The sequence below is a fragment of the Euprymna scolopes genome, chromosome 20 (assembly GCF_053919585.1).
Source record: "Euprymna scolopes isolate OS-2025 chromosome 20, ASM5391958v1, whole genome shotgun sequence".
Lineage (NCBI taxonomy): Eukaryota > Metazoa > Mollusca > Cephalopoda > Sepiida > Sepiolidae > Euprymna > Euprymna scolopes.
This window is the reverse complement of record NC_136501.1, coordinates 80,921,698-80,934,687: the sequence shown is the minus strand read 5'-3', so window position 1 is coordinate 80,934,687 and position 12,990 is coordinate 80,921,698. Positions and strand designations below refer to the sequence as shown.

General features: G+C 38.1%; 2 protein-coding genes across 2 annotated transcripts in view; both read right to left on the bottom strand.

Annotated features, from left to right (window-relative positions):
• The window catches only part of LOC145241490 (large proline-rich protein BAG6-like), a 322,214-nt gene that overhangs the window by 266,676 nt on the left and 42,548 nt on the right, over positions 1-12,990 (bottom strand). The window lies entirely within an intron of this gene.
• LOC145241619 (uncharacterized) lies at positions 2,215-2,769 on the bottom strand. Its single transcript, XM_080104703.1, has one exon. It carries the CDS (start codon positions 2,767-2,769, stop codon positions 2,215-2,217), a length of 555 nt encoding a protein of 184 aa, XP_079960829.1.

Below are 12,990 nucleotides of genomic sequence, written 5' to 3'. Positions count from 1 at the left end.
TGGCAAAGTGGTAGAGGTCCAACGATGTCTATATGCAGGTGAGAGAACCTGGCATCGGGATTAGTAAAAGTTCCAATTGCTGACTTGGTGTGTCAGTAGACCTTGCAACGCTGGCAGTTCATGCAGTTGCCAGCCCAAAGTCTGACATCTTTGTTCATTCCAGGCCATACAAATCTGTCGCTGATCATTTTCAGTGTGGCTCTTTTGCTAGGGTGAGAGAGTGAGTGAAAATGATCGAATATGCGTCGCCGCAGTGAAGGTGGGATGTACGGTCTGGGTGTGGGTGTTGCTGTATCACAGTAAACCACTTTATCGCTAAAAGGAGTTGGGACAGGAGTGAGTTTCAAAGAAGTGCTTTGAAGAGTTTGTTGCAATGTGGTGTCTGATGCTTGTTCCTGCGCCAGCAAATCGTGACCAAGAAAGTCTTGAGTGATGGAGTTTGTGTCTGGCCGAGAAAGTGCATCAGCCACAATGCTTTGGTCACCTTTAATATATTGGATTTCAGTGGAAAACTGTGATATATAGTCCAGGTGACGAGATTCCCTTGGCGTGAAGATAAAGCGTATGCCAATGGCTTATGGTCCATGTAGATAACAAATTGTCTACCTTCCAGTACATGTTTAAAGTGTTTGACTGCAAGGTAGATTGCTAGGAGTTCCCTAGAAAATGCGCCGTATCTGGATTGTGTTCGGCTGAGCTTGGCGGAGAAGAAAGATATGGGTACCTTGGCGTTATCCATCTTCTGGTGTAGTACCGCGCCTACAGCTGATGACCTAGCATCTGTTGTTAGGGTCAATGTAGCCTGAACATTGTCAGTGAGATAGTTGAGTTTGGTGCAGTTCGTCAATGCGGATTTGGCTGTGTTGAATGCCTGAAATGCTTCTGCAGTGAGTGTGAGTGCTTGTTTCTGCCTTTTTCCTTTGTTCTGCAAGATATTCGTCAACGGAGACAGGATCATAGAACAATCTGGGATGAAACGTCGGTAATAATTAACGATTCCTATGAATCGTCGCAGCTGACGGAGTGAGGTTGGAGGTTGGAATTGTTCTATAGCTACTACCTTCTCAGGTAAGGGTGTAATTCCGCCTTCATCGATCTGGTGTTCCAAAAACTGGAGTTGCTTGGCGCCGAATATACACTTGTCTGCATTGATCTTAAGACCATTTTGTTGTAGTCTCTGCAGAACTTGGTGTAAGTTTTGCTCGTGTGATGCTTCATCCGGGCTTGCTATCAGGACGTCATCTATGTAAGCATATACACAGGGTAGTCCTCTTAGGACGTTGTCAATGAGGCGTTGAAAGGTTTGGGCAGTGTTTCTCAGTCCAAAAGGTATGCGTTTGAACTGGAAGAGTCCAAAAGATGTGTTTACTGCTGTTTTCAGGATGTCTTCCTCTGCCACTGGGATCTGGTAGAAAGCTTTCGTTAGGTCGAGTTTGGAGAAGACTGTTGCACCCTGGAGTCCTAAAGTGAAGTCGTGTATGTGCGGTATGGGATAGCAGTCTGGAACAGTTTGCGTATTGAGTCGCCAGTAATCGACACATACATGATGAGAGTTCTGGTCTGGTTTAGGAACAAGGTGGAGAGGTGAGGCATACGGGCTTTCTGAAGGCTTGATGATTCCATCCTCGATCATCTGTTGAAATTCCTGCTTGGCATATTTATATTTCTCAGGTAACAGACGTCGAGGGTTTGAGTAAACTGGAGGTCCGGTTGTTTTAATGTGGTGTTGCGTGGTGTGTTTAATTTTGTCGTCAATGTTGAAAGGTTTGGTTATGTCCGGGTATTGATCCAAAACATTGACGTATTCCTTGGTGTGGTGGGTTGCTGCGCAGATTCCTGTTGGGCCGAACTCTGTTAGCGTTCCCTTCACTTTAATGTCTGTCATGTCGTCCATGAGTGTTTGGTTGTGCATGTGGACAGACAGACCGTAGTGTGAAAGGAAGTCAGCCCCTATGACGTTGGCTTGTACAAATTTCCAGACAAAATTACGATGAACTCCTAGGTGTAAGATAAGTTCTTAAGTGCCGTATGTCTGGATTTGTGAGCCGTTTGCTGCTTGTAACTTAAACGTTGATGGAGTTGGTCTTTGTCCGGGTCGTGGTGGGATAACGCTTATCTCAGCACCGGTATCCACTAGGAAGGAATAACCACTGTTGCGGTCCTTAATGTAAAACAAGCGACCTCTTTGTCTCCTTCCAGCCGCAGTCGTCGCTATTACTGGCTGGGATTGGCGTTTCCCTGTAGCCTGTAATTACAGGGGCTGTTGCACTTTCTGGCGTTGTTGCCAAATTTGTAGTGGTAAAAGCAAATACCACCCAGGGGTTGACTATAAGGGGACCTCTCTCTACTACGACTCCCACGGCGTCTGCTTCGGGATTGTGGACGACCACTTGGCTCTCGGCTTTGAGTTTGGAAAGTCTTTAGCATGGCTTTCAATTCGGCCATCTCAGCTTTTAACTGCTGCAGCTCACTGTGTTGGTTGCTAGGAGTGGCGAGTGCATTGACTGTTCGTGGGCTGCTGGTAAATTCTAGTATTCGATCAGCCGAGCTTGCTAACATGTTGATGGGGGTGGTGTCTAACATTGGAGCCAGGATTTGCGTCGCACTTGAGGGAAGTTTGTCCAGCCACAATCGTCGCAGTATATTCTCGGACATCGTATTTCGTCCGAGCTGTGACTTCATGTGTCGCAGTAGTTGTGACGGTGTCCTGTCGTCAAGGCTGATGTTGTTGAATAAGTCCCGTAGCATGGCTTCTTCGGAGCGACCCATTCATTGGATTATTGCGTCTTTCAGAGCATCATAGGGGTTGACTGACGGGACGTCGTCCAATAGGTCGGTGACTTCGTCTACCACCTCTGGGGGCAAGGCTTCCACCACACTGGCAAGTTGATTTTCCTGTGAGGTTATTCTTCTCACCGAGAATAATGCCTGTAATTGAGTGAACCAGTTTTTCACATTGCTTGAGTTGAAGGGAGGCAGACGGTAATTTGCAGAAACTTCAGGAACATCGTTTATATCCGCGCTGGTCATAGTGACAGCTGGGGGTGAAGGATGAAAGAAGTGTTTTTTTTTGTCAGTGTATGGAGAAATACGCGTGCGTTTTTTTTTTGTTTTGTTTTTGTAATTCACGTGAAAAGCGTTTTGAAAAAAAAAAAAAAGGGTATAGAAATTTGCTTTCTTTTTTTTTGTGTGTGTGTTTCACGGGGTTTAAAGTTTGTTGAGAAAAAGAAATGGACAAATTGTTCGTTTTGGTTTGTTTTTGTCTGTTTTTTTTTGTATTTTTCCGACTCGTGGGTAGATAGACAGGAGAAAAAAAAGGAAAAAAAAAAGGATTATATGTTTGTTACGCACACGCAGAGAAAAACCGAGAAATGTTCGTTTGTTCTTTTGTTTTCGTGTTAATTACCACGCAGGCAGGAAAAAAGAAAAATGGCGGCTTCTTTCTGGTTTGTATAAAGCTACCACGTGGGTAGATAAAACAAAAGACGCGTAATTCGAAAAGAAACGAGAAATATTCATGTTTGTTTGTACGCAATTAATTACTCTGTTCCATACGACAAAGCTTGCGTCGTCGGGTCACCAAAAGTGGAGGGGGGGGTTGCAGTTGTGCTCCCAATTAAATAAATGTTCGTTAACGACAAATTTGTCGCATGCAGTGAGACAGAAATAACTAAAACTAACAAATAGAGTAAAGTTTAAAGAGATGTTTTATTTCTCGCGTGCATCTGTGAGAATAAAAATGTTATTGTGTACGTGTGTGCGTGTGAGGAGTCCGCGTAGGTATGGGTGTCTGACGGTAGAGCTAATGTCTCTTGAAGGAAAGGGCGGAAAAGTGTTCATTTGCTAAAACTCTTACCGGGTTGATGTTAACCGTTTCGTTGCGAGGCTGATTCCTAGAAGGAGCGAGAGAGAAGAGAGAATTATCCAGGCGTCCCCTTTTATATCTCTCCCAAGGGCAGATAACCAGGTCGCTTACCTACCGGCTGGTTGGTGCAGTTATCGGTGGAAAGGAGCAGATGATTGCTACACATGTTCTGTCGGAATTTATCTTGCTTCCAGATAAATTCGACGCTAAAGTAACTAAGCTGAAAAAAAAAAGCATGAAACAAAGGGGGGGGGGTAAAGAATGAAATATAAATGTCTTGCTTTAAAACGAAGAAGAAACTTTATTTACAATAAGTTGCAAATTTTTCCCTTTGCGGGCATTAAACTTAAAACGCCAATGTAACATATAATGAAAAGGTAACATGTAAAGAAAAAATAACGACACTGCTGGTTCTTATAAAGAAGTTGTGCGTATCCATTACGAATACAACAAGAATATACAAAATAGTACTATCTCCCATTCACACTCGCATATGAAGTTAATTTCAGGAGCGTACTCACAATTGAAAGCCTGTCAGGCAAGTGGCCTTTTTCTTTTTTTTTTGTTTAAAGTTCTTTGAGAATTTTCCTTGTCCTGCGTGAAAACCGTAGACACACATGTATTACAGGAGCAAGACCTCGTCGCTTGTCCGGATAGGAAATTCCATAATACCTTGTCACGTAAAAGGTATTTTCTTTAAATTCCACTCCTTGTAAAATATTAATAAAATAAATACGTGCAGGACCGCAGCCACGTAGTTAATTTCCAGAAGCCTGTCTCGTCACAGCCGGGTTTACTTCTTTCAAGGAGGGCTCTTCAAAATTCCATCTTCAGCGCCGGGCAAAGAACACGGTCTCTCTCCTCGACAGCAAAATTTCAAAAGAGGGCGAAATACGCGCTGAGCTCGTGACGTCATCACAGAGCTAGCATTTCTTTTTTCTCCAAATTGAAGGGAGTTTCGTACAAACCGAAAATATACGAAACTAAAAAGCATAATGGATATAAAACACAAAAAATCATATATAAGAACCAGATAAACAATAATAAATGTAAACAGGGGGGATGCACCATTATGGGTACAAAAAAAATTCCAACATTCTCCCCCAACAGGAAATGGCAGTCAACCTACAGTTGGATGACACCTGTAAAATTTACAATACAAAATTTTTTTTATATATACATATACTACACAATGTATGGTCAGGAGCTCTCCAGGAAATGCATATTAGAACAAAAAGCAGAAAAATTTAAAGGCTTATTCTACAAAAATTCACATGAAAACATTCATGTTTAAGGTTAGAACAGAATATTCTGCCAGGTAATCAACCATTAGCATATAAGAGTAAAGGCTTGAGAAGTTCACTTACCATCCACCCTCCTCATCCTTATATTATCTCTGGCGAACATCAAAATATCTCAGCTCCCTCGTAACCACAAGAGCCCAGTGAGATCAACACCGGTGCTACAAGAGGGACGAATCCAATCAACCCTACGCTTGGACGAGTTCTTCAACTCGGTGAAATAAAATAAAACTGCAACCCAAATTTTGCACAAATTACTCAAGGCAATTGCAGTTTTAAACGCTTTCATAGCTATATACATATAGCTAAACAAACAAAGTTGAGTATAGGTGTCAGAAACACCTAGGTAGCTTGAGATGTAATATTTATGGAAGACTCCTATCAAGGAGAGATCCAATCTTGTGTTCAGCACTGAAACAAACATCTCAGCATTAGAAAAATCATTTCTAACTAAGTATAGGATGGTTCTGAGCGCCTCAGAAACACCCCTGGACAAATCAAGCTTGACTCCGATAGCTCTTGCAATACTGCAGTAAGCTACGTCAAGGCAGATCTCCACAAAATATTCAAAAACAAAAACACCTGCATGTGACTCCCAAGCAGGAACCGTCCTACTTAAAGGAGCAACTTCACAGAATGAAGGTTCTGCAAGTGATTTCTGCACAACATATCCTACACTCCCGTAGGAACTCGGAGAAGCTGAACTACACACCATGTAGTCAGTAAATTCAACAGGATCCCTCATGGGATTCTTTATCGAGTTACACTCAACCTGAATCTGGACGCCCCAGTCCAACTTGAGTTCACGTAACTCTTCAAAAACCATTCTCCTCTTGGTTTTTATACCTTCACAGGTGGATATAGTGCTTTCTGCTCTATACCCTTGATGGAGAATTTCTCTCCCAGTGATAACATTAGCACTTAAAGAAGTGCACAAAGCTTGCACTTCCACACAGGATAGACTCCTGTCTTTCAACCACTGACCATTGTTAGAACCACATGACCGGAGTAATATCCCACCGTCATGATTAAGTTCCTCGGTATTCTGACAAGGTTGTGGAAGATAACCACTTATGCGAGTTTTCGAACTCACATGGTTAGAGGGCAAAACAATTCCAACATCCCATGGAAATCCCTCCATAAATTTCATAATACTTAACAAGTCGTGGACACGAGTGGTATCATTCATGATACCTGGGAATCTCACTCCCAATACCTTCTTTAAAATACTACAGGCAAACTGCCCGCCAGAAAAATCGAACTTCAGCGCCTGACTACGCAGATCCTCTGAAGTGGCACTTGCAACACTGTTCTCAGACTGTGATGCAACATCTTCCAAGCCAAACTTGCCAGAACTCAGCGAACAGTTTTCAGAGTCTGGACATTCGGGCTTTGTAGTCGGAAACTCGCCAAGCATCTCCCTAGGGGTCTCAAATATCTCAGGGTTGCACAAGGAATCACACTCTACACCATCTGCCAACCTCGAAAGAATGAATCGAACCTGGGACGAGAACACTACAACATTAACAGCATTCGCTTCTACTAGCGAACAGTCCACGTCCTCACGTAAGGAACGATCACCCAACAACTCTGTAATATCATCTACCGATGGCAACCATTCATCGACATCGGCCTTCATCGTCATAAAATAAGGCTGGGGTAATTCCCTCTGCAACCGCAACAAATCCAAGACGGCGATAACTTTCCCCAAATAAAACTTTCGTTTCTTTACGAGGAATCCGGAAGAACAAGTGACCAACATCGTGCAGCGTTTTTCTTTTTCTTTCAAAAATATGGAATAAATCGAAACAAATACAAATAGGCGTTCGAGAATTATACACAAAAAAATGCACACACAAAGGTTACAAAGATATTTGCATAAAATTCCTTCCTCATAGCATAAACAAAACAAGACCAATACAGCATATTTAGCCGTGAAAATATCAAGGGATACAATCCCCAGTTACAAATTAAAAGAGTCACTATGACTTAAATTAAAATTAAGTGAATTTAAAATTCAAACTTCTACATGGAAGTTAATTCACTGGAAATGAATAATAGCGTTAACACGCTTACAGCAATATCCTCACTGAATACGACCTAGGAAAAAAGTGGAAAGAGAGTTTAAATATACAACTACATGCCACTATGTCACATCTTCAAAGGAATTCAAATAACCAAATGCAAATACGGGCTAAGAAAGAAAAAGGGGGCTTGTCTTTTCACAAACTCTTAGAATAACAGTCTGCAAAGCAAATGGGTATAAATTCGCTATAGAAAATAATAAATATCTTCAACGTATAAAATATTTCTAATAATGTTGTCCGGTTAATTCACAACCCGGAACATTTAACACATGTGAGAGAACGCACGTGTTCATTAAATCAAAGTGGGGTATATACTTCTTTCTTTTTTTTTTTTTCTAATATATTGAGGAAAAATACCAACATATAACTGACACCGGTTTTAGACACAGCGTCTCTATTTACTAGGCTCCCCACGAGGGTAAAATAAGATAAAAGTCGTTTCTTAAAGTGGGGAAAATCCAGCTTCCGAAAAATATCGAACACGCTGAATAAGGACGAAAAATAAAATTACCTCAGTCTAGTAGGATTTCTTATTCGCTGACTAGGCACAAAAAATACTATAGTTTCTCCCACCGTAACTCGCAATACCCGTGGAAATTCAACTAAAGCAGGTAAAATATAAATTATATACCGAAGGAGGTTTACGAAATTTACAACTTTAATTCTAAAGAATAGAAAAAAGGAAAGTGTATACTTATTGCTTAATCTTTTTATTAAGAAAAATATTTATGAAAAGTTCGTAAAATATTACTCAGATATAAATAAAGACACTAGACGCACATAAATGCTAAATTCGGGAATTTTCATTAAGCGAAAGACGAATGTTGGAAACACTAAATTACATTACACGCTTTCTAAATTCCGGACATAGCAGTCCTCAAATATTTTAAGGAGAGCGTTAACAGACGCGCTAAATTACAAGTGGGGAGGGAAGGCATCAATAAGACGTGTAGTGGACGAGGAAGTGACAGAAACGCGTCTCGAAATAGGAAGTGGCATATGCGTCGTATCATAAAAGGCTTAGTAACTAGGTTCGCTAAATTATTTGAGATAACTGACCACTTAGTTTGAAAAGTATTCTGAAATAAAGGAATACGAGTTTGTAAAATGCCTTCAAATAACGGAAGCAATTTACAGTGGTCGAACGAATATAAGTGACGCTGATAGCGTCAAGTAGCGAAGTTAACAGAAATTTCAATCCTAACTCGAAAGAAAGTGAATTAAAGCGTATCTCTATTAGAAAAGGGTACACGATAACGGACAAAAAAATGGCTAAATGTACTTAATATAAAGTTTGCGAAATGCATTTACCGAAAGAGACTAGCGTATCTCGATAAAAAAAGGAAATATACTTAATTTTCAAAGGGTTCCAAGAAAGGGAATAATAAATTTGCCTAATGCATTTAATATGGGACAAAATTGGCCCAATGCTTTCAAATAAAAGAAATTTCCCAACTACTTACAGGAAAAATTTGCAAATTGTCGGGAAACAATTTGCAAAGTGCCCACAAATTAAGGCAGAAATTTTCTAAACTAACTTTAAATAAACGAAAGAAAATTTGCAAAATGTCGGAATTTATCTTGCTTCCAGATAAATTCGACGCTAAAGTAACTAAGCTGAAAAAAAAAAGCATGAAACAAAGGGGGGGGGTAAAGAATGAAATATAAATGTCTTGCTTTAAAACGAAGAAGAAACTTTATTTACAATAAGTTGCAAATTTTTCCCTTTGCGGGCATTAAACTTAAAACGCCAATGTAACATATAATGAAAAGGTAACATGTAAAGAAAAAATAACGACACTGCTGGTTCTTATAAAGAAGTTGTGCGTATCCATTACGAATACAACAAGAATATACAAAATAGTACTATCTCCCATTCACACTCGCATATGAAGTTAATTTCAGAAACGCTTTATTGTTTCATTTGTTATTCTTTTAAACCCGTCGCTGTTGTCGCTTTTGGGCGAAAAAAAAAAATGTGGCCTTTTTCTTTTTTTTTTTGTTTAAAGTTCTTTGAGAATTTTCCTTGTCCTGCGTGAAAACCGTAGACACACATGTATTACAGGAGGAAGACCTCGTCGCTTGTCCGGATAGGGAATTCCATAATACCTTGTCACGTAAAAGGTATTTTCTTTAAATTCCACTCCTTGTAAAATAATAATAAAATAAATACGTGCAGGACCGCAGCCACGTAGTTAATTTCCAGAAGCCTGTCTCGTCACAGCCGGGTTTACTTCTTTCAAGGAGGGCTCTTCAAAATTCCATCTTCAGCGCCGGGCAAAGAACACGGTCTTTCTCCTCGACAGCAGAATTTCAAAAGAGGGCGAAATACGCGCTGAGCTCGTGACGTCATCACAGAGCTAGCATTTCTTTTTTCTCCAAATTGAAGGGAGTTTCGTACAAACCGAAAATATACGAAACTAAAAAGCATAATGGATATAAAACACAAAAAATCATATATAAGAACTAGATAAACAATAATAAATGTAAACAGGGGGGATGCACCATTATGGGTACAAAAAAAATTCCAACAGTTCCGATGTTTTATGTTTCTGTTTTTGTTTTTTTTCCGCCCAAAAGAGACAACAGGAACGGAGGGTAAAAGAATAACAAATGAAACAAGAAAGCGTTTCTAACCGAAATTTTGATTTAAACTTGAAATTTATGGTTAAACAAGGAATTGTCTTACACATGTTCGGATGTTTAATGTTTCTGTTTTTGTTTTTTGTCCCGGTCAAAAGAGACAACAGCGACGGAGTTTTAAAAATAACAAATGAAACGAGAAAGCATTTCTAACCGAAATTTTAATTTTAATTGGAAATTTATGGTTAAACAAGGAATTGACTTACACATGTTCGGATGTTTTATGTTTCTGTTTTGGGGGTTTTTTCCCGGCCAAAAGAGACAACAGCAACGGAGTTTAAAAGAATAACAAACGAAACGAGAAAGCATTTCTTACCGAAATTTTGATTTAAACTTGAAATTAATGGTTAAATAAGGAATTGGCTTACACGTATTCGGATGTTATATGTTTCTGTTATTGTTTTTTTTCCGGCCAAAAGAGACAACAGCGACAGATTTTAAGAAATAAAAAACGAAAGAAGAAAGCGTTTCTAACCAAAATATTTATTTTAACTTGAAATTTATGGTTGAACAAGGAATTGTCTTACACACGTTCCGATGTTTTATGTTTCTGTTTTTTTTTTTTTTTTCGCCAAAAAGCGACAACAGCGACGGGTTTAAAAGAATAACAAATGAAACAATAAAGCGTTTCTAACTGAAATTTTGATTTAAACTTGAAATTTATAGTTATACAAGGAATTGTCTTACATATATTCGGATGTTTTATGTTTCTGTTATTGTTTTTTTTTGTGTTTTTTTTCCGGCAAAAAGCGACAACAGCGACGGAGTTTAAAAGAATAAAAAATGAAACAAGAAAGCGTTTCTAACTGAAATTTTGATTTAAACTTGAAATTTATGGTTAAACAAGGAATTGTCTTACATATATTCGGATGTTTTATGTTTCTGTTATTGTTTTTTTTCCCCCGCCAAAAGCGACAACAGCGACAGATTTAAAAAAATATCAAACGAAAGATAAAAGCGTTTCTAACCGAAATTTTGATTTAAACTTGAAATTTATGGTTAAACAAGGAATTGTCTTACATATATTCGGATGTTTTATGTTTCTGTTATTGTTTTTTTTCCCCCGCCAAAAGCGACAGCAGCGGACAGATTTAAAAAAATATCAAACGAAAGATAAAAGCGTTTCTAACCGAAATTTTGATTTAAACTTGAAATTTATGGTTAAACAAGGAAGTGTCTTACACATGTTCGGATGTTTAATTTTCTGTTTTTGTTTTTTGTCCCGGTCAAAAGTGACAAATGCGACGGAGTTAAAAAAAAATAATAAAAGTTACAAGCCAGAGTTTCTAACCGAAATTTTAATTTTCACTTGAAATTTATTGGTTCTGTTTTTGCTTTTTGTTTTTTCGCCCAAAAGTGACAACAGCGACGGAGTTTTAAAAATAACAAATGAACCAAGAAAGCGTTTCTAACCGAAATTTTAATTTTACCTGGAAATTTATGGTTAAACAAGGCATTGTGTTACACATGTCGGATGTTTTATGTTTCTGTTTTTGTTTTTGTTTTTTTTTCGCCCAAAAGCGACAACAGCGACAAAGTTTAAAAGAATAACAAACGAAACAAGAACGCGTTTCTAACCGAAATTTTGATTTTAACTTGAAATTGATCGTTAAACAAGGAATTGTCTTACACATGTTCGGATGTTTTATGTTTCTGTCTTTGTTTTTTGTTTTTTTTTTTTCCGGCAAAACGCGACAACAGCGACGGAGTTTAAAAGAATAACAAGCGAAACAAGAAAGCTTTTTTTACCGAAATTTTGATTTAAACTTGAAATTCATAGTTAAACAAGGAATTGTCTTACACATGCTCGGTTGCTCGGATGTTTTATGTCTCAGTTTTTGTTTTTTGTCCCGGCCAAACAAGTGACAACGACGGAGTTTAAAAAAAATAATAAATGAAACAAGCAAGCGTTTCTAACCGAAATTTTATGTGTTTTCCGGTCAAAAGTGACAACAGCGACGGAGTTTAAAAGAAAAACAAACGAAACAAGAAAGCGTTTCTAACCGAAATTTTAATTTTAACTTGAGATTTATGGTTAAACAAGGAATTGTCTTACACATGTTCCGATGTTTTATGTTTTTGTTTTTTTGTTTTGTTTTTTTTTCGCCCAAAAGCGACAACGGCGACTGAGTTTAAAAGAATAACAAATGAAACAAGAAAGCGTTTCTAACCGAAATTTTCATTTGAACGTGAAATTTATGGTTAAACAAGGAATTGTCTTACACATATTCGGATGATATATGTTTCTGTTATTGTTTTTTTTTTCCGGCCAAAACCGACAACAGCAACAGATTTTAAAAAATAACAAACGAAAGAAAAAAGCGTTTCTAAACAAAATTTTGATTTAAACTTGAAAGTTATAGTTTAACAAGGAATTGCCTTACACATGCTCGGATGTTTTATGTTTCTGTTTTTGTTGTTTCGCCAAAAACCGACAACCGCGACAGAGTTTAAATGAAACCAAAAAGCGTTTCTAACCGAAATTGTAATTTTAACTTGAAATGTATGGTTAAACAAGGAATTGTCTTACACATGTTCCGATGTTTTATGTTTCTGTTTGTGTTTTTTTTTTCCGCCCAAAAGCAACAAAAGCGACGGAGTTTAAAAGAATAACAACTGAAACAAGAATGCGTTTCTAACGGAAATTTTTATATTAACTTGAAATTTATGGTTAAACAAGGAATTGTCTTACACATGTTCGGATGTTTTATGCTTCTGTTTTTTTTTTTTTTTTTTTTTTCGGCCAAAAGCGACGACAGCGACGGAGTTTAAAAGAATAACAAACGGAAGGAGAAAGCGTTTCTTACCTAAATTTTAATTTTAACTTTAAATTTATGGTTGAACAAGAAATAATCTTACACGTGTTCGGATGTTTTATGTTTCTGTTTTTTTTTTTTTTTTCCGGCCAAAAGCGACAGCAGCGACGGAGTTTTAAAGAATAACAAACGAAACAAGAAAGCGTTTCTAACTGAAATTTTCATTTAAACTTGAAATCTATGGTAAAACAAAGGAATCGTCTTACACATGTTCGGATGTTTTACGTTTCTATTTTTGTTTTTTGTTTTTTTTTTTCGGCAAAAAGCGACAACAGCGC

Excerpts from the sequence above, each read along its gene's own strand:
- LOC145241619 (XM_080104703.1), bottom strand. The coding sequence starts at position 2,769 with ATGGGTCGCTCCGAAGAAGCCATGCTACGGGACTTATTCAACAACATC.